The sequence below is a fragment of the Malaclemys terrapin genome, chromosome 17 (genome assembly GCF_027887155.1).
Source record: "Malaclemys terrapin pileata isolate rMalTer1 chromosome 17, rMalTer1.hap1, whole genome shotgun sequence".
NCBI lineage: Eukaryota > Metazoa > Chordata > Testudines > Emydidae > Malaclemys > Malaclemys terrapin.
This window is the reverse complement of record NC_071521.1, coordinates 13,878,985-13,905,305: the sequence shown is the minus strand read 5'-3', so window position 1 is coordinate 13,905,305 and position 26,321 is coordinate 13,878,985. Positions and strand designations below refer to the sequence as shown.

Genomic DNA, 26,321 nt, shown 5'->3' with positions numbered 1-26,321 from the left:
CTAGTGGCTATGTCACATAAGAGATTTGAGTCTGCTACTGCTGCAGGGTTAATGGGTCCTTTAATTCAAACAGCGGAAGTCATGCTTTGAGATCACTCAGTCCCTACTGACTCATCCAGGGGGTCAGTACATATGCAAGTAGAATGCCCCCTCTTCAGTCCCTTTAGTTTGTCCCCTACTGACGTTGCCAAGTCACCTTAGCTCTAGGGGCTACTCGGGCTGGAAACACCAAATCACAGGCTGACCATATGTCACAATATGTCAAGCTACCCTCTCGCTCTCCTGGACTTTGGTTTAAATATAAACAGACATCACTGAGGGAGTCAGAGCCCCCTGTCCCATCACACTTTTTCCTGCCCCTCTTCTCTGGCTGTTGAACTTTTACAGGAAGAGCTGGCTGCCTGGAGAAATGCTAATTATACAAAATCTTCTTGTATAGATGCCAAGCATTGGTTGCTGATGCAGCATTACTCAGCACTTTGTGTGCAGACTTCCTCACGTGGGGGGAAAGAATTTCCCATCTGTCCTGGGCTGGAGAACAATGAACTGCTTAAAAATCCCAGGTCCTCTCACACTCATAGTCAACTGACTTCTTTGAGAGCAGGATTAGGCCCTTAATTAGCTCACAGAGGGCCTGATTCTGCCACGTTTACTAGCTGACCAGCTGTGTATTTTCTGAGTAGCCCTGCTGAAATCAATGAACCACCCCCCAGGAATGAAGATGAGAAAAACTGAAAGAAACGACTGTTGTTTATATTCCAGTAGCCCCAAGAAGTTGCAGCTGAGCTCAGGGCCTCATTGTACCGGGCAGGGCACATACACAGAGCGAGAGACAGCCCCTGCCCCAAAGAACTTACAGTCTAAATACATAAGAAAAGGGTGGGGGAGAGGCAGCACTGGTGCTATTGGGAGGCTGTGTATGAAGGACATAAATCCACACCGTGTAGAGGTCAAAGCATAGGGGTTTATTACACACAGCGCTGGCGGAGTGTCACCTGGCTTATTAGGCTCAGAGACACTGTCAATCAATTGATTACAATGAAATATATAGATTTTCCATGGGCGGGGGAAAGTGACGGGGTAGGCAGTTCCACACCCCGGGATAGGTTTTGCAGCAAGACAAGATAGCACAATAGCCAATGGTTAAAAGGTTACACAATGTCTCCGCCCATGGTCTCAAGTTAGCAAATTAACATTTGATTAATACTTTGATAAAATGTTATTAGTATAAAATATATATGTTGAATTCTGATTTGGGGTCCATAGGAATGGAGTAACTCCTTTGATTGTCCGACAGGTACATGTCTAGGGGATAAAGCAAAGAAACAGTGAAAGCATATGAAAATAGAGATTGTCTCCTTTATGTCTTAAGGCAGGGCATTGGTCCCTTGGAAGGGAGGTGGAAGGATGCCATATCATTATAGTGACATGTGCCAATATTTCATAAACTCAAGGTTGGATCTGTGGGAAGACTGTTTTCCCTTCAGGAGAAACACAACAGGAACAGGGATCCTTTGTTCAATTTGAAACATTGGATGAAACATAATTATTCAGTTATTGCTTCAACATCTGGCATTTCTACTGAGCAAGCAGATCTTAGCAAAGGCAATGTTAGTTTGTTTACCCCAGCGTTCTCGTAGCTGATCACTATTAGCTAGGCCTCTGGTCTCCAGACCAAACTCTGGACTTCGGGTCTGAAAAAGAGCTGGCACAATCCATATATACCAGGTTGTTATATAACATGCACATGGATTTTAACCCTTCAGTGTACTTCAGTGGACCCTGACTCAGGAGACCTTGATTCTAGTCCCAGCTCTGCCACCCAACCAGCTGCATGACCTTGGGCAAGTCACGTCATCTCCTGTGTCCATCTTGTCTAGTAGGCTGGTAAGGCCTTTGGGAGAGGGCCAGCCTCACACAGTGTATGGTCTAGCACAATAGAGCCCTGCTTTCAGCTGGGGCCTTTAGACACAAAGAATCACTACAACTAAGAACAATCTCTAGCTCAAATGAGCTCAGCTCCCATATAGGCACCAGGATCAAGCCCTAAATTTCTATGTGCCTCATTTTATGCAAACAACTTGACTGAGCTCACCCAGCAAATTATGTCAGAGCAAGAGACAGAAGGTACCAATGCCCAGTTCCCTACTCTAACCACTTGGCAACACTCCCTTAGTTAACTAAATGGCCTTTACACAGTAGCGTCACCAGTAGGGGTGTAACAGTGGGGACTACACAGCTCCCTAGCACAGAGCTGCTGTTTATTCTTGGAGGCAGAGGAATGCCTGTGCAAGCCAACCCAAGGGGTTAAAGGACCCAGATTCCACGCTGTCAGTGAGGAAGCTGCTACAGTCAAATGGATCCTTGTGGAAGCTACAAGCCTCTTGCTCTGGGAACACTCCCCATTTAAAAATAGCTCCCTTCTCCCCCTGTGAACACAATAGACTCCTTCCTGCCTTGTATTTCCTAGCAGCCACGTGATGGCATTGCTCAGTAAATAGAGTTTTACTTAGTGGTTGGCTTTGGCTGAATTTATCTGATGCCAACCAGCAAGTGCAAAGTTTTGTTTCATTTGAGACATCAGCCCCATGTGGCTGGCTCAGTGGTGGAGGGGTTGGAGCCCAGCACTAGCAGCAGCAGCCCAGGCAGTTGATAGTGGAAATGGACACGTTCTGATCTGAGCGGCCTGTGTGCGTCCAGCTCTTACTGAGAATCTGTGTCCGGCTGGAGGAGATTAGTGCTACGCGGCGGGATGTCCCAGCACTCCAGCCACAGGGTTGCTTGTGTTCCAGAGAGAGTGAAGTGCCAGTTGGTGCGCATGGCCCTTGTGTCACTGGGGGTTAGGCTGTGGCCAGCCAGCAGCCATTGGCAGCTTTCATCTCTGCCTCATGCCCCCCAACTCCACACAGTGTACAGGAGGGGGCAGGGTAGCCGGTCCAAGGGGGGAGAGAGGGGAGCAGTTGAATTACTACACACAGGGCAGGGCTTTCCCATTTGGACATCTTCATCTCTCCAGTGTGCCACCCCTCTGAGCATGGACTGGTGTGCAGGGCTGCCATGGCAACTGTGCTCGCGCAGGCGGTAACCAAGGCGAACATACAAACGTGACATGGCAGCTAGGGTTAAGGAGCCCGATTGCCACATGGGGCCATTCCATACCAGGCAGGCGCAGGGCTGCGCTGTGCTCCGCTGGGGCGGAGACCAGACAGGCAGGATGAACATCACACATGTTATTTATCTTGAGAGCAGCCTTCCTCTTTTGCCAGGGGGATCCCTAGGCAAAGTGGCTCCCCCGCTACATTTTGGGATGGGGGAGGCGGAGCAGAAGTGGGGTCCAGATCCCACACCTGGGCCCACCCGCCCACTTCGTATGCCTGTTTCCTTGGTTTTACAACACAACCCGGCTCACAGGTAGGACCATGTTCCTTTGTTAGGCGGACTGATGTCCGGAGCTGACCCACTCTACCGCTGAGTAACTCGCCGTGCAGTTGTTGCTTGACAGCTGGCTCTGCACAAACAGAGTCCCGGGATGCTGGAACAACTATCGTAGTGGGGGGGGGCTGAGAGCCATTGAACCAAACTGTAAACCCTGGATATAATGGAAACCGCTCCAAGCTAGGGGGAGCTGCAGCACCCCTGCACCCCTAGTTCCAGCCCCTATGACAGAGCCTGTAAAATAACCTCCTGACAACCTAAACCACCAATGAAGAGAGGCCTTCAGACCCACTTACCACCCTGGGAGCCATTGCTCCTGCCTCTGGCTAGATAGAGATGGATTCACAGGCCCAGAATCCCACCTGCCCCCGAGACTCTGTGCCCTGGTGCTGCCCCTGCAATAGCTTCCCAGCCGCAGGAAATACACTTCTCCATCTCGGTACTATGATTTGTGCAGAAGAAGTGTAGTCTAATGGTTACAGCCAGGCACTGGGGTACCCAGGACTCTTGGGGTCTAGTCTCAGCTCCCTCACTGACTGGCTGTGAAACCTGAACAAGTCACTTAACCTCCCTGTGCCTCGGTTTCCCCAGCTGCAACATGGGCGCTATGAACCTTCTCCTACTGAGCACTCCGCTTGACCTCAGTGGGGAGTCCGAGCACGGGGGGCAGGGTTTGGCCCAGCGCTTTGAGATCCCCCGAGGGCAGGGTGCAGAGCCATGCTGGCTGCATCTCCAGGACCTGCCCGCGCCTTTCCCCCAGCACTGGCCGGCCGGGGTGTGTCTCCACGGCAGAGGGCGCAGCGCACGCGCGCTCCCGGCAGCCGGTGGGGGGCGCTCGGACCCCCCCTTTCCCACGGCGCGCGAACGCGGCTGGGGAGGGAAGCGGGCGCGCGCTAGGACTCGGGCGCGCCGCCGTGCAGAGAGCAGGTGGCCGCGCGGGGGCTGCAGGCGCCGCGCTCCCGGATCCCTGGCAGGGCAGCGCGCCCGCGCTAGGGGCTCCTCCGCGCGCCCGGGGCTGGCCGAGCCCGCAGCGGAGCGAGGTGAGCGGCGCATCCCCGTGCGCCCGGCAGGGCCCCGGCGATGCGGACGGGCAGCGGGGTGGAGGCGCCCCTCGGCCGGGCGGCGGAGAGGTTGGCCGGGGGGGGGAGACCCTTCCTTGGCCCTGGGTCCGTCTGCAGATGCACCCCGGGGTGGGCCGCATCTGCCGGGGTTAGGGGTTCGGGGTGTGTTCAGACCGCGCACCGAGTGGGAACGGGGCTGGGCAGGGAGGCGCTGCCCCCGGGGGCACAGAGGGGTGGGTGCCGCCCGGGGTCTGTGCCTGGTGGTACTGGGCGCCAGGCGCTGGTGACAGGCTTGGGCGTGTGATAGTGATTTGCACGAGTGCGCAGGGCTCTGCCCGAGGCAGGCTCAGGCCCCAGGGGTGAGTGGCGGATCAGTGGGATTGATTCCGGCTCTCCCTGGGCAGAGGCGTCGTGCGCTGCCCCAGTTTAGCCAGAGACGAGTATTTCTGTGATACCGGCGGATTAGCAGTGACGCTCGTTTCACTCTGGTTTCCCCAGGCAGAAGCGGGCAGCTGGTTGGGATTTTCACTCTAGGAGGTTGCAGAGGGCAGATCGGATCAGCCCCCCCCCCGGGGCAGGGCCCTGGCGGGGGCAGAGATGTGACCGAGTGAGCCTCAAGATGGAAGGGCAGCCTGCCAGCGGGAGCTGGGGCCCTCTCACAGTCCCTTGGAAGGGGGGGAAGACGAGGAGGAGAGACCCCCCAGGCTGGCCAGGCTCTCGGCTTTCCTCAGATGAAAGGTCTCACCCAGGTAAGAAAAGGGGAAACTTCACAGCGGCCTCCCTCTCTGATCTGGGACCCATGCTCCAGGTTTGCACTTCAGCAGGCCGGATGTGCACATAGGTCCTGATCACTAGGGATTTGTCGGTGAAATTCCTAGTGGGGAGGACTCTGGAGCTGCTGGGCGAATAGGGCATCGGGAACTAGACAACACGCGATAGTGCAGTCCAGAGGCAAGCAGAGGAGGGGTGTGGGGAGTTAGCCCACTGACTTCACAGACTCCTAGCGCTTGCTGTGTTCGGAGCTCTGTGCTGCTGGATGGGCTGGGGGGTGCTGAATCACTGCCCTTGGGGGAGCCCTGAGCATTTGTGCATCTTCCTTCCCCTGGCTGTTTGCTCTCCTCCCCTCCCTCTCTCTCGTTTTAGCACCCCTTGTGCCATCACCTGCTCTGGGGAAATTCGAAGTTCAGACTAAGCCACCCACCTGTCGGGGGCCAGCCAGGGAGAGGATATTTGTCCTGCCACCATGCAGAGGATGGGGGGTGGGGGGAGATGAGCGGTAACAACCTCCCAGAGCTGCTTTCCAACCCAAGTGATGATTCCCTGCTTCTCTCCCTCTGCCTCCATCCTCCTCCCACCCACACAGAACATTATCCGCCTTTGCCTTTTTACTTCCCCACACACGAAACATTCTCTCCCCGCCCCTCAGCTATTCAGGCGAGGCCCGGAGAGGAGAGTGATGAAGGCGCAAACGGACTCGGTGTAGTTGGGAGGCTGAGCGCTAAAGAGGATGAATCGTGCTCGGTGAGAACGGACGGCTTCCCGCGCCAGCCGAGGGGGGATATTGTGGACTCCAGGATGGGTAGGGGAGCCAGGAGGAGGAGGAAGGAGTGGAGACATCCAGGTGATAGATGCAGGTTGCATTATGCCTTCGTTGGGGGTCTGGGAAGCTTTGGGGAGGATGAGCTTTGCCAGTCTCAAAGCACTACCGGTGCACACAGAGTCTGACCAGGCCCCATCCTCCTCTTCTGGTGCTGAGCAGGGCTGGCAGCGCTTGGGGAGCGCTGATAGCACCGTTGTGGCTCACTCCTGCATGGGTGCCAGCCAGGGCCGGCCTTGGGGGGGGGGGGGGGGGGAGATTGTCCAGGGCACTGGTCAGGGGGGATCTGTGGTCAAAGCCCTGGGGCTCGGGCTCCCTCTTGCTGCCAGCAGGGTCCGGCATGGCTGGAGCCCCTGCTCCCAATTGAAGGCTCCCTGCTCACTGCCCCACCTGGTTTCCCAGCCCAGCTCCTAGTCCCGTCTCCTCACTCTGCAAGTTGGTTGGCTCTTCCCCCCCCACCCACTGCACTTGCAAACGCCCGGACCCAGTCCGGACAGCAGGCAGGGCCCAGGGCTGGCCTTATGGGGGGACAGCATGGCAAGGAGCAGGTGGGCCTGGGTGTGAGGCTGTGGGAGGGAGCTCGGGGGAAACCCAGGGAGGCAGTGTGGGCAGGGGCGATGCAGGGGATGGCTGGGAGGGCAGGAGGGGCCAAGGGGAAGGGCTGGGAAGGCAGCTGGGGTGCCAAAATATAAGTTCATCCGGGACACTGTTTCTGAGGCAGGTCCTGGGTCAGCTTAACCTTTTCCACCCCACACACTTTTCTTTCCAGGGGACCAGTGTAGGGGCAGCCCCAGTTCAGCGCAGGCTGACATCTGTATGGGTTCCTCTCTGCTGTCCTTTCCCCTACCCGTCCCACTGTCAGCCATGCCACACACGCTGCGACTGGCTGGGTCAGAGGTGCGCAGAGCCGCCTTTGGCCTCCTAGGTGACCCCTGTGAGCCTAGCCCAAAAGCCATCAGAGAGCATTTGCCAGGCTGTCCCTCTGGCTCCTTTCCCCAGCAATGACTGCACAGGACAGAGTTACAAGGAAGCCCCCTTGGGTCATCTCTGTGGTCGGGGCTCCCAGGCTGTGTGAGATTAACATGGATGTGGGTGGGTGTTATTTCCCAGCCTTCCCAAGGCAGTGAGGAAAGAGGATTTTTCCAATCATGCTAAGTACTGAAGAGGGAAAATTGCAGTGACTCACTAATGAGGACTTAAAAAACAATTGATTGGGTCTGTGCTTGGTATGGAGCAGCTGTGGAACGGTAGATCCCTGCAGAGTGTGTGTGTCCACGTGCACACGTTAGCGTGGGAGGGAAAAGAATATACTCTTTAGGGCTTCATTGTTCACAAAGGGGCTGGTGTGAGCTGGGAGCCCTTCTGTGAAATGAGTTGTTAGGTTCTCAGCCCAGTTCCTATTGCACAGGCATCCCCATCTGTAGCTGGTCTCAGCAAAGAGGTCGCTGTCAGATTGCGCCATCTGCTGCTTTGGTTTTTCCAGGACTTTGGCCCATTGGCAGGGAAGCGGGGAGGAAACTTGCCCTGCTACTGCCTGTGCTGGGGATAGATCAAAGACCCTTCTCCCAGACTGAGGTACATCAATGGTGACACCTTCCCCCACCTCTCTCTTCTGAGCTGGAGGGGACCCCTGCTAGTGGGGAGAGGGGAGATCAGTCCTCCTGCCCTATTCACGCAGCCTCCGGACTGAGCCTGCCAGCAAAGGGAGCTGTGGTGTGCCAGTTGTGGGGATGGAGTTAATGATGCAGGCACCTGTCCACCAAGGACTGGGCTGAGACAGACCAAACTGACTGTCTGTTGTACATGCATGGCCCCCATTACCAGAGGGCCTGAGGGCCTCACAATTGTTCATGTATTTGTCCTCACAGCACCCCTGTCCGGGGCTCTTATCTCCCAGTTACAGATCGGGGAGCTGAGACACAGGGAAACCGACTGACTCGCCCAGTGGCAGAGCTGGGTGGGACTTAAACGTCCTAACCTAGCGCCTTCATTTCACACAGGCCACCAAAGAGCCATTAAATGGCACCAGCTTGAAGTCCCCATCAGCCTAGGCTGGATTCAGGCTGGGGAGATGACTGTGAAAAGCTCCCTCTCTCCCTGACCCAGCCAGCCCTTCCCCTCCACCCATGTAAAACCCAGCGTGAGCCCTCTGAGAGGTGGCCGGCTGCCTTTGCGCCGTTTGCTTTAATGGGATTTTGTATCTCTGGAGAGTGCAATCCCCTTAGAGGTTGGGTTGACGCGATCATGGGTAAACAGTGTCCCCCAGCCGGTTTATGTCCCTTGATCGGGTATTTGTTTGAATGGATTTCACTGAGCTTTCTGGGCAGGAAAATAATCTCCTCCGAAAGCTTAACCAGCCTCCAGGTTCGTGCTGTAATAAGCCAGGGGGTGGGAGGGACGCTTATGCTGAGGTCTGCCTTAGGAGACCCCTCCCTCCACCTCCCTGCCAGGGAATGAGCCTGTGAGGAGGAGACTGATGAGTCTGCCAAGCTGCCCTAGCACAAGACCTTGCTATACAAACACTGGGTTTGAACTTGAGCTCACTTCTCCAGTGCTAGCTGAGGAAGAAGAGTTGCAGCTGACTCATGACCCCCCGGGGTTTGGAAGATCCACGCCGGATCGCCAGGCAGAGGAATATTTGACCCATCTCTTGGGCCTTCCCTCTAAGGGCATCGCAAAGCCCTTTACAAACATTAACTAATGAAATTAAGTCTCTCAACCCTTCCCCCCCCCCAATTTGTGGCAGATGTTATTGTTTTCCCCAGTTTACAAATGGGGCAACTGAAGTCCAGGAGATCCAGTGACTTGACCAGGGATAGGACCCAGGAGTCCTAGCTCCCAGACCCCCGCTGTAACTGCTGTCCTTCGCTGTAATGACCCATTATGTAAGCTGATGTTACGTATGGCTAATCCAGTTGACAAACCATCGCTTGCTTTTCTTCCTCCTGGGAGATCTCTCTGTGACCAGCAGCCGTTCCGGGCTGACGGGGCTGTCTGTCTGAGGAGCACTAAACACATGGCCGACTTACGCTTTAGAAAAGTGACTGAGCTTTCACCCAGTGGCGTGGTTCCCCTGCACCTCCCCTGCTTCAATTAAAGGGTGTAGGAGGAGGGGATGCTTCCCAGTGGGAGGGGAGAGTGGGAGACCCACACTCAGGTCAGAGGACTCGTACTCCATCTTTGGACCTGGCTGCGCTTGGGGGATGGAGCCAGAAGGGAGAAGACAGCCTGGGAGCAAGGTGCATGAAAAGGGCCATTTAGGTGCAGAGCCCAGGTTGAGGGAGATGAAGGACCAAAATAAGGGGGTTGGGGAGAAATAGCGACATCCAAAATTGAGCTGTTCAGAGAAGGCCCTGAGCTGTGATACGTGGCCGGGCAGATATTGCACATCCGGGAAGGCAGCATGGTGCCAGAGGGCTTGATTCAAAGCTCTTTGCGGTCCATGGAAAGACTTGCACTGACTTCGCTGGGCTTTGGATCGGGCCAGGAGAGCACCATGCAGCAACGTGGTGCGTTCAGCCCTGTAGGTGCACCCAGCCCAGCCTGATGGGTTTGGGGCAGGTTTGGGCTGTGCTGTCATGTGGGTCGGAGCATAATGGGGTGGAGATTGGTAGCCATGGACTTGTATTCGAGGAAGGGCGCGGGTAGTTCAGGTAGTGACCATGCCTCTGTGGTTCTGTGCAGGTGCTCGAGTTATGCTGATGAAGGCTCCGCACTAAGGCTGGCAGAGAGACATGAGTAACAACACGGTAAGTCCTGCTGTCCTTGTCCTGAGCATCCATCTCCCAGCCCTCGGAGGGTCTCATTGAACCTCCTGCCTACTGGGTCCGAGCGCTTTGTGTCTTCAGGGCATTCTGGCATGGACGAGTCAGTCCTCCACACAGCCCTGAGAGCTGGATGATGTTCTCCCCACCTCACAGATGGAGGAAGCTGAAGCCAGAGGTTAAATAGTTTTCTAAACACCTTTCACCCATTCCAGCTCAGGGCTGGCCCATTAGCTGGCCCAGGGTTTGGGACAGCGGGTGGCAGTTCCGGGAGCTGAGCAAGGCTTTGCCAGGATCTCCTAGCACCTTTGATATGGGAGTATGATCAGGAGGCTCTCGCTGTGGGTCAGTGGTGGTGATGGCTGGGCTCTCTCCTCCCCTCTGCTCGGCCATCTACCAGAGCTGGTTCACTGACCTGCCCGGCACAGCGTTGGGGGTTAATGTGATTTTTTTACTGGCTTAGGTTTCGTTTCCGTGCAGCAGTGGCAGCTTGTGCTCTGGGTTCAGGGCAGCTCTGTACATAATCGCTGTGCTTAACCCTCGGAGCGTGGCATCTAGACCCTGTGGCTGTACGCGATTTAAAAACAACCCCAAGAAACCCACCTAGCCCCAGGTCACAGAGGGAGCCAGCGGTAGGTGTTCCTTGCTCCTCAGGCTGCTCGGACAAGCCTGTCAGTCGGGACTGGGGAAAGCCAGCCCTGACTGAACCATGACCTCCTGCCCTGTCCTCCGGGCTCTTGAAAGAGGGAGCTGCAGCAACGCCGGGTGGTTCATTCCAGCCTTGATGGAAGCAGGAGGTAGCAGAAATCTCACCAGAGGACCAGACTCCTGGGGAGAGGGTCCCAGCCTGTGGTCAGAGGCCCAGGGGGCATCTGAGCAGATCCAGTGTCAAGAGAAACCTCCAGACTTTACCTCAAGTCAGGGCAGAACTGGGGGGACTCTGCTTGGTTTCCAGAAGAATCTATCAGCCCAGGTTCCCATGTGGCACAGGGGAATCTCACGGGAGATGTGAGAGGACCCTGGAGCTCTTGCTTAGAGGTGCGTGGGGAGGACTCTTGCTTGAGACAGTGGGAGCCTCTGGGACTCACTAAAAATCTCTGGGCCTTGGGGAGCCTGGCCAGAGCTTTAGATTTGTGATTAAACTGGGAAGTGGCGGAGTCTTGCCTGGTTTTAGGTTCCCCAGCTCTGACCTTTCTCTCCAAGCCTTCCAGCGTTCATCTCTTACTCCGCCCCTGCCCTCCTCTCCTGGACTGCTCCGGACTTCGTTACCCTCCCCACCTTTCCCCGTCACCACTTCCCCCACTCCCCACAGCAGTAAGTCGCTGGCCAGCCCAGCTCTGGTGGAACTCCATTGACATTCAGGATGATTCTCTCCCAGCCAGCCCCGCCCTGTGCTCCATCAGAACCATGTATGTTCATCTGCGTCTGTTTTCCTGTATTCTGCCCACTAGTGATAGCAGTCTGAAAACTGCTTTGGGTCCCAGGCAGCCCCGCGGCTATGGGGTAGGAGAAACTCTCCCTGAGGTCCAGTGGGACCTTGTGTCCTGCAGTGGGAGAATAGGGCCCTTGGGTTTTAATCCCAGCCATGACCTTGGACAGTCATTAGAGCCAACATCTACAAAATCAGCCTCTTGCTTTGGGTGTCCAGCTCCAACTCGAGACACGCAGGGTCTGTTGCTCAGTGCCGATGAGCGCCCGCAGCTCCCGTTGGCTTCGGCTGGAGCTGCAGGTGCTCCACCCTTCTACAAATCAGGCCCACGATGACTCAGGTTGAACACCCAAACCCAGTGGCCACCTTTGAAAAGATTGGCCTTAACCTCTTATTATTTGGTTATTTAATGCTAATTACAGTAGCCCTCAGAAGCCCCAGTTGGGCTCAGCACCCCAATTGTGCTGGGTGCTGCCCATAGACTCAGCCCCTATCCCAAAGAGCTCAGTGCCTCCGTTTCCCCATTGGTAAAACAGGGCTAATGTCACTGATTCTGTTCTCAAGCCTGGTATGAGGACTAACTAACTCATGTTTGTGAAGTGCTGTGCAGATGAGGCCACACAGAAAAGATGTGTCTTAGTGGTTTTCCTCTCCAGAAGATCTGTGCATTCTCAACGGCTCAGAGCAGGCGCCCCAAGTAGTGGAGTTCACATCAAATCTTTGTACCCTGAAGTCATGGTGAAATAGTAGCCAGGTAACCTGCATCTGCCCTGTTGTGGGAGCTGGGTTTCTTTAGCTGCCAGCTCCAGATTAGTGGGCTGCCCTGGTTTCAACTGCACCATGAAATCCAGCTGAGCTTTCACTGGAAAGAGGGCAGGGAAGTGAATAAACCCCACCCAGGAGTGTTTGCCCTGAGGTTCAGTCTCTCTGAAAACAAATTAACTCCGAGGGAGGAGAAAACGCAATCTTGGCTTACATCCATCTGAGGTTCCTGGCACGGAATGCAGCTGGCAGGTTGCTAATAGCCTGCTGGGCTATTGGGTCCCTGTGCTGCTCCGTAGCCTATTAGCCTTTGTTCGTTTCCAGTCAAGGAAGGGGCCTGGGGCCTGCTCCTGCAGTCCATGGGACTTTTACCTAAAGATGAGGCCTCCTATTCCAACAGGGAATTATATGACTTCCTGCCGTAATGCAATCCAGGATCTAAGGGTCTGGAGGGTGAGTTGTCTGGTTTTTTTCCCCACACACAAAAGTAGTTGGTGTTCTCTTTCCTCCATGTTGAGCACTGATGTTTTGTGTGACAGGTTGAAAGGGTGTTTCTGATGCATGATCTAGTGGTGACTGATGAAGAATGCTGAATAGTGGCTGTGAGGTTGTTGTGAGTGTGAACAATAGCATTTTAGTGAGCCTAAGAGAGGAAGAGAAAAGCCAGATAAGACCTAGATTAAACTTCCCCAGTGTCTTATTCCAGGCCAAATTATGAAGGTGCTCTCAGGGTTTTTATTCCATCTCTCTCTCCATCTTTCCAGCCAGCCCTCGTCACTTGGGTATCTCAGTGCACTCCTTGCACAGGCAATGCTCCTGTCTGCTTCAAGAGGAATTTTGGCTGAGTCAGGCCTGTTGTTGTTGTTTATTATTTGCAGTTTTCTGAAGTGCCCTAGAGGCCCTGCTGTGCTAGGTGTCATCGGGCCCTGTCCCAAAGAGTTTACCGTTGAATTTGTGCTAGGATACATCAGAGTGCCAAACGGGATCTGATCTAAAAACTCTTTCCATTGACTTCAGTGGGCTTTGGATTGGGCCCTGAAGGAGAGAATTGGGGGGGGGGGCGGCGAGGACAAGGGTACAGGAAATAGGATCGTGCTGCTACCCACGGAGCTTTTGCGCAGTTTGGTGCATCCTGGTGGTTTATTTAGTTTTTTAAAAAATAGATGAAATCAGCCGAGTGATGCCAGAGAAAGAACATTAGGTCTGAACTTTAGTACTCACTGACCAGCTGCACAGCAGCTGTCTCTTCTCATCCTCTCCTGACCTTTCAAGGAATTCACTCTCTCTTTCTTGGCTGACTTATGGTTAAATCAACAAGACAGACCTTAGTGTCAACAAAAAGGAGCCCAAACAAGAGAAGTCACTGGCGCGCAGAGATTGAGGCAGTGTGCTGTGCTTTCTGACTCCTGTGGATTATCGAAGTAATCTGTTTACAAGGCACCTGTAAGCACTGTACAGTATCAACCAAATGGGAGGCCTAGAATACAAAGCATCCGCATAGCCAGGCAGTTCCCACAAATCTGGCACAAGGAGGAACCCAATAACTACCAGGCACCCCCACCCACAGGCTTTCCAGCTCGCATGAGGAAGGAGGTACTGAGGGGAGAGGGCCCAAGAAACACTGACAAATAGACCAGGTGAAATAAATGAGCTTGGGGTGATCTGCAGGCAGGGTCTGTGGCAGATTGCCCCGGGGACAGAGGGGGTGGGACACAGACACAGACACACAGAGCTGGGAGAGAGGAAGCCAAGATTCAATGCACGTAGCCCTGGTGATCAGCAGGTATTAGAGAAATATGAGAGAGAACAACAGGTCAGCATAACGAAGGGTTCAACACTAGCCTAACGGCTGCCAGGGAAGCCAGTGGGCATTACCATTGGGAGCAGAGTTAGTCCAATATTGAACGCTTCATAGTCCCACATCCTGCCCTGCACAGGGTGTAACTGGCGGGGAGGAGGCAGGGGCATGTGCTGCCTTTGAAAACCAGCGCCCTTTCCTCTTTCGCTAATAACATAACCCTGGACCTTTGAAGAGCTCACTCCTCTCTGTTTAAGCTGCTGTTTCACTTTTTTTTTTTTTTTTTTTTTTTTTTTTTTTGCCTTTCACAGAACTTGGATGGTGAAGCCAGCCTGGTCAGACTCACTTTTGTTTCAATTCTGGGAACTGGCATAATGTTGTTTGTGCTCATGGTTCTGGGGGGGAGCACGTTTAATTGTTGGTTTTTAAATCCACTTGTTTTCATTGAATTGAAAAGAAAAACCCACTTTTCTGCTTGCATTAGATTTCGTAACACAGCTAATGTCTATGCGTCCAATTCAACAAGAGTTTGCTCCTGCATAGACCAAACTAAGAGCTAAGATCCCTGTCCTGCAATTGGTTCCATCCATGCAGAAATTATTTGGTTTAAGGTCATGGCTAGGGGCCCCAATCGGAGAGCAGGGTCTCCTTGTGGTAGGTGTTTGACACACGTGTAACAAAAAGACAGTCTCTGCCCCTGACCGTTTGTATTCGAAGCGTGCGATGAGAGGCGGCAGGTGGGTACGACAGACACATGGGAGAGCACCAGGGCATGATGAGATGATTATGAGAAGAATTCACTCCTACACTGAATAGTGGAGAAAAAAACATGCAGAAGAATCGTGTCTGTAGAAACGTTAGGCCAACAAGAGTGCATCAGACTGACTGTGCTCCCTGACCCTGCCCCCACATATCCAACTAAGGAAAACAAATGCAATTTTATAAAATGGCCAAAGAAACTAGGAACCCCAAAGGTAGGAAAGTAAGGCTAGAAATACAAATAGAAAAGGAGGAGGCTAGAAAACTAGAGTAGGAAAAAGAAGTGGTAATGGAGCTGAAAGGGAGGGGCAGTAGCCACACTAGAGTAATACATTGTTGGAGGTCCTGGCAGCATTCTCTAGGAAAGTCCCTTTACAAGCACTGACTCTTGGCCCCTCTGCCTCGGGTAGCATTGACTAATGGTTAGCACCCAGAGCTGGGAATCAGGACTGCTGGGTTCTGCGCCCAGCTCTGCCACGGACTTGCCTAATAGGAGTTTCTGTACCTCAGTTTTTCCCCGTGTAAAATGGTAACATTTGGCCACTTCTGAAAGGGGCTTTGAAGTCCCCCAATGAAAGGCACCGTGTAAGGGCTTGTTTGCACTAGGGGGGCTACCGCAGCATAACCCTGCAGTGTAGACGCATCCCACAGCAGCAGAGGGGTTTTTCTGTCACAGTAGGAACTCCACCTCCCTGAGTGGCGGTAGTTAGGTCAGTGGAAGCATTTCTCCAGCAACCTAGCTGCATCTACACCAGGGGCTAGGTCGAATAGACCAGGGTAAAGCGTGGTGGTGGTTATAGGAAGGCGCGAGTGTCTGAATCCTTCTAATTTGAGGGCAGGATAACCTCATAAACTCAAAGTCAGCAAGATTCCCTCTATCTCTGTCTGGCTCTGTGAGATGTGGTTTATTTTAAGGCGCGTGTGTGTGTGTGGGGGGGGGATCCCATCCACTCGCTGTGATAAATACCTTCACAATAAGGTCCCCGCCCTTTCCATGGAGTTTGTGATGAAAGCTCTGATGCGACTGGGCCTGCTACAATGGAGCCAGCAGAGGCAGACTGGAAGCTGCAGGGCCCGTCTCTTTGCACAGCGTTCTCCTTAGCTGGCCTCCCTGCTGGGATCTTCCCATTTTAACCAGGGACAAGCCACGGCCCAGGCCTCTCCTCTGCTCCCCCAGCCTGCGCATGCTCATCACTCCACTTGGGGCTGCATCCATCCGGCACCACCAGCTCTCCTCAATTCCAGCCCCTTGCAGACCTGCACGCCCACCACCATCACCCCCACCCCGCAACGCACAATTAACCCTTTCATTCCTCGTCTCTGTGCTGCCACATCCCAAACAGAGCCAGCGTGTGGAGGCAAAAAGCTTGACCAACTGCTGGCCATGATAAATAATAGTACAGTGCTTAAAGCAGCCTCTGGCTTCCCGGTGCATCTGGGCTTGGGGTAATGTCCCATTAAAGCCTGGTGAATATTCCTTTAAAAAGCTGCCCGTTGCCAGACTCTCCCTTGACATCCCTCTGTGTGTCACAGCAGAGCTTGGGGAGTGGGGAATTGGCCGTAGCTGCCTGTCAAAGAGCATGGGGGTGTTTGTGCTTCTGGAGCCCTTTGCTGTGGTGTTAGCTGCAGGGATCTCTGATGTCACAGACAGAGGGGGCGCTAGAGCGCTCTGGGAGATGCCCCTTCTCCCCTGGGACGGAGAGCCACGTTTTCCAGCCACCACTGATTTGGAGCGGGGGGAAGGGGGGCAATGAGGAAGACCTGCGACCTGACAGTCAGAGGGGCTCAGTGCTTCCAAAAATCACGCGCAGGGTATTTTAAGTTGGGCACCTAAAATCTGAGGCTCGTGGGAGCTGTAGGCTGGAATCCTGCCCAGCTGCTGCTCATGGCAAGGTAAGGGAGGAGGGGGAAAGAATGAGGCTCATGAGGGTTAGGCCCGTGGTCTCTCAGTCATTTATCCGGAGACCATTGCAGAAGCTTTGCCGGTCCCCTCGGCTGCCCTTCGGAAAGGCAGGGCACTTGGAGACGCTGCACTGTCTCAGTCCCGCTCTCTCCCTTCCTGCCCCCAGGGCCAGCGCACTGCAATCTTCGTGGTTCTCTTTGCTTTGATCATGCTGCTGATCATCTACAGCTCGAACAGTGGGAACGAAGTTTTTCACTACACTGCCCTGCGAGGGAAATCCCACCGTCCCCCCAACCTCAAGAAATGGGGGGTGAAAAGTGGATACCTCCCCGTCTACGGAAACAAGGTACGGCGCAGCCCACCTCGGGTGAGCCCTGGGGCGCTCCCTTGTGGTCACGTCGCAGACTGGCTCCCGGGTGTCTGGGCTGTGGCCAGCAGGCGTTTACACTGGGAAGGAAGGGCTGGATTATAGCTCGCTGGGGGGAGCCGCGCGATAGCATGCTCGTGCATTAGAAGCATGAAGGGCCACTACTTTTCTGGCCTCCGTACGGCTGCACCCTGCCCAGTTGGAGTTGGTGGAGCAGCGGTGACATGATACAAATTGGAGCTTCTCAGCTGGAGAGTGGACCTTTGTGTTTCTATTATGGAAGCACCTCCCATTGCTGAGAGCAAGGGACCGGGAATCGGGTCTTCTGGACTCTGTTACCAACTCTGCTTCCGGCTCACTAACTGGCCCTTGGCAAGTCACTTGGCCCCTTTGTGCCCTGGTTTGCCCGTCTGTGAAATGGGGGCAGTAATTCCCAGGCATGCGCAGAGGGTTCGTTCAGGAATGTCTGATAAGCAGGTTGGGCTCCTCGGACGGAAGGTGCTTATCAAAGGGCAGCATGGTAGTGAACTAGCATGTGAGTGTGGAGTCAGAACTGTGACCCAGAGCGCCGGTATTTCAGTGCCCGTAATGCTCTCCGATCTGAATCCCATTGTGCTAGGTGCTGTGCATCCACATAGACGGGTTGCTACTCCAAAAAGCTTCCAGTCTAAATAGACAAAGGAAGTGTTCCTGGCTTCATTTCACAGACTGGGAACGGAGAGATTGTAATCGCCCAGGGTCACCCAGGGAGTCTGTGACAGAACCAAGAATTGACCCCAGATCTCCTGAGTCCCAGCCCAGTGCCGTACCCGAAAAACAACCCTATTTCCTGTCACCTTAGAGGGAACCCCTGATAGCTCAAGTGGCAGGGGCCAGTGTCTCTGGAGGAGAAGGGTCTCAGTTCTGTTCTCGCTGTTGCCTGGGCGTTCTAAGCAGGGAAGGCGCACGGGGTCGTGATGGTGGGGAGATCTTAGTTGGCCACACGGTCCTGGCTAATGATGGTTTCTTCCCCAGTCCCTGAATTCCCATTGCCACCAGTGTGTGATCATCACCAGCTCCAGCCACCTGCTGGGGAGCAAACTGGGCTCGGAGATCGACCAATCGGAGTGCGTCCTCCGCATGAACGACGCCCCCACCACCGGCTATGAGGCAGACGTGGGCAACAAGACCACGGTCCGGGTGGTGGCTCACTCCAGCGTCTACAGGGTGCTGAAGAAGCCGCAGGAGTTCGTCAACAAGACCCCGGAGACCATCCTCATCTTCTGGGGGCCGCCCAGCAAGATGCAGAAGAGCTTGCTCAAGATCCTCCAGCACGTCAGCATGTCCTTCCCCAACATGTCGGCCTACGTGGTCTCCCCCGGGCGCATGAAGCAGTTCGACGACTTGTTCCGGGGAGAGACCGGGAAGGACAGGTACCTTGGAGCCCCATTCCCATTCTACTCCGATTCTGTGCTCACAAATTACAAATCCTGCACACAATATTTTAAAATTCTGCAAACTTTATTTGTCAGAACACTACTGCATAATCACACCAGTTTCAATTGTTTGGGTCATTTATTTCAAAATACCTGTCAGCAAGTATGTCTGTATCGTTATAGACACACACAGAAATTCCCCCAGGAGCAGAGAGTTAAAGAAACCCCTATGACAACCCAGTTCCTGTTTCTCTGCCCCCTGAGCCCAGACAGGGCCAGACACCCACAACCCCTCCCCCCCAGAGCCCTGCTGCAGGCCCCCCCCCTTGCCCATATACCCCCCCTACACACACACAGCCCAGCCATGGCCCCCCCAGCCCAGACACCTGCTCCCCCCCCCACCCAGGGATCCAGAGGGAGAAACAGCCTGATGCTCCAAGACAGAACAAGGAGTAATGGTCTCAAGTTGCAGTGGGGGAGGTTTAGGTTGGATATTAGGAAATACTTTTTCACTAGGAGGATGGTGAAGCACTGGAATGGGTTACCTAGGGAGATGGTGGAATCTCCAGCCTTAGAGGTTTTTAAGGTCAGGCTTGACAAAGCACTGGCTGGGATGATTTAGTTGGGGTTGGTCCTGCTTTGAGCAGGGGGTTGGACTAGCTCCTGAGGTCCCTTCCAACCCTGATATTCTATGATCCATCCCAGGCTTGCATGGAGTTTCCTGCGGGCCGCCCTCTCCTTCCTCAGGGCATGCTGGGAGCTGCAGCTGCCAGGAACCCTCAAACTCCCTTCCTTCCCCCCTGCAGTGTCTTCTATGTGCAAACTGGGCTCTGGTGGGCCCAGTGGCCCCTAGTGGCAGCTAGCAGCATTGCATCCCATTTCTGTGGGGGAAAGGAAATTCTGCACGCAGAACGTTAATTTCTGCAAAATTCTGCATTGCGCAGTGGTGCAGAATTCCCCCAGGAGTACCATTCTCATGCCTGGTGACTGGAGCCCCATCCTTGCTGGCCAGCCCATCCCTGTTGTCTGCCCCTGCTGCAATGCCAATGACTTGGGCTGTCTCGCGATGCACACCCATGAAAAGAGGCCATGCTGCCCTCTGGAGCCACTCACCTGCCTGGCAGTACATCCTGGTCCCTAGCTGGGAAGGGGGAGCCAGGCTGCTCAGGTGATGGGGAGCCTCGGGAGAGCAGAAATGGGGTGGGGATGGGGGAATCAAATGGGAGAATCAAAATGATTCTATGTCTTCCCACCCTCTCCTAACTGGTCACTCCCTGTCCTCCCCCCCACAACTCCATCCTACACTCCTTTCCTTCATCACTCTTCCCCTGGCATCCCCCTCCTCTTCTTGTTCTCTGTCTCTCTCTCCATCGCCTCTTCTTGTTCTCTCTCTCTCCCCCCTCCTTCTGCTGGCCCCCTGCCATTCCCCGTCTCGCAGGGAGAAGTCCCGGTCTTGGCTGAGCACAGGCTGGTTCACCATGGTGATCGCCGTGGAGTTGTGTGACAAGGTGCATGTTTACGGGATGGTCCCTCCTAACTACTGCAGGTAAGAACCCCACTCCCACCAGGTGCTCCTCCCGGGATCCCAGCGCTCGGCCATCGGCTGGCAGCGCCCCAGCGGCTCACCCTGTAACTCTGTCCTCCACAGCAGGAGACCTCAGCCTGGCAAGATGGCATATCACTACTACGAGCCCAAGGGACCGGACGAGTGCACCACCTACATACACAATGAGCGCAGCCACAAGGGCAACCACCACCGCTTCATCACGGAGAAACGGGTCTTTGCCAGCTGGGCCAGCCTCTACAACATCACCTTCTCCCACCCGGCCTGGGACTAGGGGCTCCCTGAGGAGACATGGAGCCATTCGAGTGCCCGACCCAGCAGTTGGTGCCAGTAGTGGGATAACTCCACCTGGAAGGGAAAACATCTCTTGGATTAACCCTGTGAGCCATGCTGGGCTCTGAGGGAGGAGGCCCCGCACCACAGGCTGCCCCGGTTCACTGTCCAGGGCCAGAAGGACTGGGTGAGGGGAGGAAGGGATTGGGATGGTGCCAGTGACCTGACTTGCAGTCCCAAGGCCCAGGGAGGGCTGCTACGCACCGGGCACTGCTGGATTCATGGTGTCCCCTTCCCCCGCACAGGCCACACACATAGTGCACTTCGCTGGCTCCCTGCTTTGAGGTCACCTCCTCACTGCCCCGCCGGCGATCAGCTCAGAGGCCCGAGAGTGAGTGGGAACAATCCCTGGCTGCCCAGATGGAACAGCTGACCCCTTCTTAGTGCTCTGGGCGGCGGCTCTGGTCTCGCCTCTCTTGGCTTCTGGAGAATGTATTTCCGAGGTGGGAGGACTGTAACCCTCTCAGCTCTGCTAGGCTCAGTTCGATACTGAGGCTGTATTGACTGTACAGTGCAACCCTGCCCCAGGCAGCCTCTGCCTTGGAAAACTGCCGCCTGCGTCTCCAGGTTTCCAGTGAGGCCTATAAGAGACCAGCCTCAGGGGCGTAGACTTCTCAGGTGGGTCTGAGGCAGGGCTCGGGAGGGGGCATGAGACACATTTAAACAGGCTGTCCAAGCACTGACCCCCATACGTGACAATGACAGAGCCCGCGCTCCCCTGAGAGCTCTCTGCCCTCCTGCCTGGGGCTGAGCCCTTGTGTGGCTGCTTAAGACAGGGATGCCCTGTGGAGTGTGGGAGGGGTGTTGTGTTGGGGAGTGTCATGGTCACTGGGAGGGGTGTTGGGGGGGGAGGGGCGGTGTCATGGTCACTGGGAGGCATTGAGGGTGATGTGTGTGTGTTACAGTTGCGAGGCCCTGAGGGGTGTGTGTGTTAGGCACTGGGAGGTATTGAGGGGTGTGTATGTCACAGGTGCTGGGAGGTATGGAGGTTGTCACAGTCGCTGCGAGGCACTGAGGTGTGTGTGTGACAATCATTAGGAGGTGTGCTAGGAGACAAGGGGGTATCAGTCTCAAAAGGGCACCGACGCCTACAGGACTTTGTTTTTTCCCAGCTGTAGAGGGCACTGGGCAGGGGGTGGGGAGGTCCCTCTGCTCCGCCTCTTGTTTTGGCATCACCAGCTGCCCTGGACATGGCTTCTTCCTGGCATCACCAGCTGCCCAGTCTGAGAGCCGCATGCCAGGGCGTTTGCTGTCCTAGCTCCCCTTCCGCTGGCTGGCAGCTGGTCACTGCCCTCCTTTAACCCCACTTGTGAAATCACGATTTGGTGTCACATGGCCACGCTGGCTACCCCCACTGGGCTGGGAGGCCTGGGGTTGGGGTTTATTTAAGACTCCCCACTTCCCACACACGCACCCCAAGCTCTGTCCACATGGGCTGCAATGCCTCCTCCACGCCTAGACAGGACACAGCAGTGACCACCCCCAGCTGCATGGCTGCACCTCCTGCTTTCGTGTCCTTGCTGCTGTCCTGCAGAGACCTTGCAGCTGCTGGTGCACTCGCTGCCTGGCCTGTCTCAGCGTGTGGCAATGGCGCTCCCTGCTGGTGTCCAAGGGGCAGTGCCATTTGCTAGGCTCACTCTGCATGGCTTCTCCATATCATTTTCAGGGCAGTGCCTCTTGAATGTGCTTTCCTGCTGCTGCTTCTGGTACCATTGGCACCCCCCCCCCCCCACACACACACCTCTTGAGTCTCTCCACTTGCCAGTGAAACGTCTGCACAGGGAGAGCAAGTGGCCATGTGGTAAGAGAGAGGGCAGCAATACTGTGGAAGTGGAAATTATACCCTCAGCATCTCAAACCAGGGGCGGTGGAATTGACTTACAAGGAGCTGTGCACTTTTCAGCTGCCTCCCATGTTCTGTCTGTCTGATCGCTGTTCTGCCTGGCTGCCTCTGATCCCTGCCACTGCCAGGATACTGAGAGCTCCTTAAATCAAGGCCCTGAGACTCGATAGCAAGCACTGATCATGACTGCATGGCAGGGGTCTCCACTCCGTGCTTGCTGAACACGGCTTCTTCTGGGTACGTGCACAGCTGAGGGGACCGTGTGTGGGTGTCAGACATGGCTCTGTTCTTAGTGTAGATGCAGCCTTAGGCTTGATCCCTGTTCGCTCAGGGTAGAGTAGGTGTGAAATGCTCCTGTTATGGTTTGGAGTTACTCTGTTCTGGGGGGAATCATAGGACTGAAAGGGACCTCGAGAGGTCAACTGGTCCAGTCCCCTGCACTCAAGGCAGGACTAAATATTATTTAGACCATCCCTGACAGGTGTTTGTCCAACCTGCTCTTAAATGACAAGGTGTAGGCAATGCAGAATCATGGATTTAGATTAATAGATTTGGGCCCCTTGTGTTTACTCCCACGCTCTCCCTCTGTCCTGCTCTCATATCCCCAGCCCACCTCTGCCGTTTCTCATGGTCATTTTCCCTCTCTGCCTTCCCCAGCAAGTCAGGGACTGCATGAAAAATGCACTTCAGTTTGGGGCCATCAGCTGCTTTCTAGTCACGCACCAGGTTGGATTTTGCCCTTCCCTAGTCCTCAACAATAGCTGCTGAAAATCTCCAAGTTACCAAAAAAAATTAAAAACATACTGCGGTCTTTTATAGTAACAGCCCAAAACACGGTGGGCCAGATCCTCACTCAAGCAAAACTCCCCTCTGCAACCAGTGGGACTTTTGTCTGGGGCAGGGCTGCAGGACTGGGCCCTGGAGTAACCTGACTGTGAACTGGTTACAGCGCAGGGCCCTGACTCTGATCCCATGTCCACCAGTGTGAATCGGCAGCCAGCCTGCTCAGGCTGAACCAGAGTAAATGAGGTCAGAATACAGCAGCGTTTTCTTTCAAAGCCAGGGAGTGACTGGTAGACGTGCTGGAGGAAAGACCATCAGCGGTGTGCTCCACCTCTGGGGGTTGAATGGGGGCACACCTCCCTGCAGCAGAGAGATTCTCCACGCAGCCCTGGAGTGGAATTGTAGCGTGTCTGTGTGAGCTGGGAGCAGATCACCCCCCCCCTTACTCTGACACCCACAGGTGGGAATGATTCTTGTGCAGTTGTCTTGATCATGGCTGATATCGGGGAGCACATGCAGGAGTGGGATGGCAAGGAGGTGGGAAGGGGACCTTGAAACTTACAAATGTCCCTTGGTGGAGGAAATGCCTTTTCCCCCCCACCCCGCAGAAGATCAGCCAAATCTATATCCACTGACATGAACAAACTTTGCTCTTGGTTTCTACAGTCAATGGAGATGCTCTGGATTTACACCCGTGTGACTGAGCATCATGTGACCCCTGATATTCAGGACACAGGAAGCAAACTATGCCCAGCGATGTGTCACCAGCTGGGACCTCGCTGGGCACCATGGTGCCTATTCTAAACATCACTGCCACCCTAGACGATGTAGCTTTGGAAAAGACTCCACAGGCAGTGGAGAAGTCCTGGCTACCCTTCCGCATGAAGGCTATGGAGCTGCTACTTCCCCACCATAGCCAGGACCTTCGGGGGTGTTCAAAGCGACACTGTTGAGATGTTTTCGGGGGAGGGGGGGAGGGAGTGAGGGAGTGGGTTTTTCCCCATGGTCCTTTTATTGGTTTCCTAAAATAGTTATGTTAGTATATTTTAAAAACCACTTCACAAGAAGCAGGGTGAGATGTGGAGGCTTAGAGGCAAACCCAGCTGGGTGCCTGGTACCTGCAGCTCCACTGATGTCAGCTTGCCAGTCTGACCCCCATCTACATCACTGGGAGTCATGGGTGCTCAGCACCCATGGGTGCCAGGCCAGGCCTTCAAAGGGATCGAATGCTGTTAGGTGCCTTGCTCCCCTCATGTGTTTCGGACCCTTTGGAAAGCCCAGCCGTACATGTTGTCCTGTACTGGCAAATTCTGCAAAACCCGGTAGGGTTCTGTAGCATGCAGTAAAGGAAATAGGGTTGGTCCCCTTTTGGTTTGATTTTCTCTCTGCTGCTCTTCTGTGCTTCTGTAAACAGCTGATCTGCTTAAACCACTCCGCGAATGGTCCTTTGAACAGAACTGTCAAGTCGCTCGGCCGAGTAGCTCCTCTCAAAATCAGTCACTCGTGAATATAAAGTAGCATTTATAAAGGGTTAATAAATGATGAATAGAAGCCTGTTACGAACACGAGTAGCATGAATTAGAAGCACATCAGTAGAAGGCATATGTATGGTAATGAACCCTGGTTATAAGCAACCCATTAGCCTCTCTAATAACAATGGATTAGCCATTTATGAGAACAGCTGTTAATCATTTATTAACCCTTTATGAACTATAAATGGAACCTGAATAGAACGTGTGATGTAAAAACCTGGATGGTAACATAACAGCATGTGGTTGTACCATTTAATGTGAGACGTTTGCTATAAAAATAACTAGCAATGCAAATAAAGGGGGTGCTGAGGTTTGCTTTTTCCCCCACCACTCTCCATTTCTTGGGCTGTGGAAGAACTTGGCAATGCAATTTCTTCCCCTCCCAGTTCCATCCTTTCACAGCTGGCAAGCGGGGACATTTTCCAGTGTTTTGAATGGATCTCGACACTGCCTCTTGATTTAACAGCAGCATTAACCTCTGTGGCACCTTATCTGACCACAACATCCTTTTTTGTACAGGAGCTGCACGGATGGTGTCACAGCAGCACCGGGGGAAGCATTTGTTCATTCGCTCCTGCTGCTGTGCAGGCAGCCAGAGGAACATGATGTTTTGCTTGTAGATCCACAGATAGTGACTACTGGCTTTTTTTTAAATCAATTTTTCAGCCGTGGAGTCATGGATTTAAAAAACCAAACACACGGGGCACTAAGAATCCAGTGGCTTATGTTCAAACGCAGCCCGACAGGACTCCTGGATTCTGTTCTTGACGCTGCCGCTGAATTGCAGTGCAGCCTCCCTGTGCCTCAGTTTCCCATCGGTCAAATGGGAGTCATGATAGTAATCGAGCTGACAGGGCCATTGTGAGGCTTAATTGGCTGTGTGAGATCCTCACAGACATGGTGTGCAAAGGTTTATTATAGTCTGGTTAGATTATACCAATGTAAAAGTGTTCGTTGTTGAGCCTAGACTACCTGCCAGAGCCCCTTTAAGGGGTTCAAAGTACTAAAAGGCCCAGGCTAAAGGAGAACGGTCGCTCTGGGCCAGGCCCTCTCTGACTGCAGGTCCCCTCACTCAGCACGAAGGCCCAGATCCTCATGAGCTGCCGTGAAGTGTCAGCATAACACATCTGGTAGCCTTGAGCTGTGTTACTAGTGACCCCCTGTACCTGGGATTGTCTGTGAAATCAGCAAAGGGTGAATGTTTTGTAACGATTTGTAAGGGAATAAATATTGCTATGCTCTTAGCCGCCATGTTTCTGTGGATTTGGCTCTTGTGTCGTTCCAAGGCCTCAGAGAGAGGCTGCTCTAGTGATGTCTGCTGGTAACAATGGAACGGACTTGGTTCATTCAAGTGTTTTATGCCCTCTCGCTCGCCAGCACTGTGAACTTTCCCCCAGCAGTGCTTGAGCGGGTTGTATAATACTGTGAGCTTCTTTCCCATGTAGTTCTCTCTAGGTCTCCAGTGTGAATGCTTCTGAAAAGCAGAGGCCAGCACCGTGGTCAGTGGTGGGAAGTTCCCAACAGCAGTGCCCTCTCTGTGCCTGCTAGGACAGTGGGGAGAGTGGAAGGAAGAAAGGTCTTATGGGGAAAGCCCCTAATCTCCCTGTGAGTTTGCCATGGGGCTCATACTCCTCCCCTGTCATTCAGGTGCGTTGTGAGGATACATCTATTAATAGTGGGGAGTTGTCCGGATACATTGGTGATGGGCGCTAGATAAATAGAGAAAAAGCCAGGGCCCTGGCAAAATCTGAACAAAACAAGACACAGTTGAGGACCAATTTCTGATGCTGGGTGATCTCAATTGCCCTTTGCTATAGCCTCCCCCCCCCCAAATAAAGTTGCTATATACAAACCTTCCTAATCTGACTAGTCCAGCATCAGGATTTCAAGTCCCATGGGTCCTGCAGGTAAAGTGACACTATGGAGCTGATGCGGGGATACTGGTGTGACTGATTGCTCAGACCATATGTTATCTG

The 26,321-nt window shown here is 54.1% G+C and overlaps 1 protein-coding gene across 5 annotated transcripts; it reads left to right on the top strand.

The window, feature by feature from the left end:
* Positions 1-4,370: 4,370 nt before the first annotated feature.
* ST6GALNAC6 (ST6 N-acetylgalactosaminide alpha-2,6-sialyltransferase 6) lies at positions 4,371-25,589 on the top strand. 5 transcript variants are annotated; one of them, XR_008442634.1, is made up of 9 exons: positions 4,371-4,475; positions 4,995-5,245; positions 5,923-6,017; positions 9,778-9,842; positions 16,675-16,854; positions 17,890-18,287; positions 19,729-19,836; positions 19,939-20,805; positions 24,865-25,589. XR_008442634.1 is itself a non-coding variant. In XM_054007399.1 (8 exons), the coding sequence occupies exons 4-8, from the start codon at positions 9,828-9,830 to the stop codon at positions 20,126-20,128; spliced, it is 891 nt and encodes a 296-aa protein (XP_053863374.1). In that variant the 5' UTR covers positions 4,371-4,475; positions 4,995-5,245; positions 5,923-6,017; positions 9,778-9,827; the 3' UTR covers positions 20,129-25,589. The 5 variants fall into 5 exon arrangements, 4 of the variants coding, with proteins under 4 accessions (XP_053863374.1, XP_053863375.1, XP_053863377.1 ...); XM_054007399.1 differs by having other exon boundaries at positions 19,939-25,589; XM_054007400.1 differs by lacking the exon at positions 5,923-6,017 and having other exon boundaries at positions 19,939-25,589.
* The last annotated feature ends 732 nt before the right edge of the window (positions 25,590-26,321 follow it).

Excerpts from the sequence above, each read along its gene's own strand:
- ST6GALNAC6 (XM_054007400.1), top strand. Across the intron at positions 18,288-19,728 it reads GGAGAGACCGGGAAGGACAG|GGAGAAGTCCCGGTCTTGGC; the intron begins GTACCTTGGAGC and ends CCCGTCTCGCAG. Across the intron at positions 19,837-19,938 it reads GTCCCTCCTAACTACTGCAG|CAGGAGACCTCAGCCTGGCA; the intron begins GTAAGAACCCCA and ends TGTCCTCCACAG.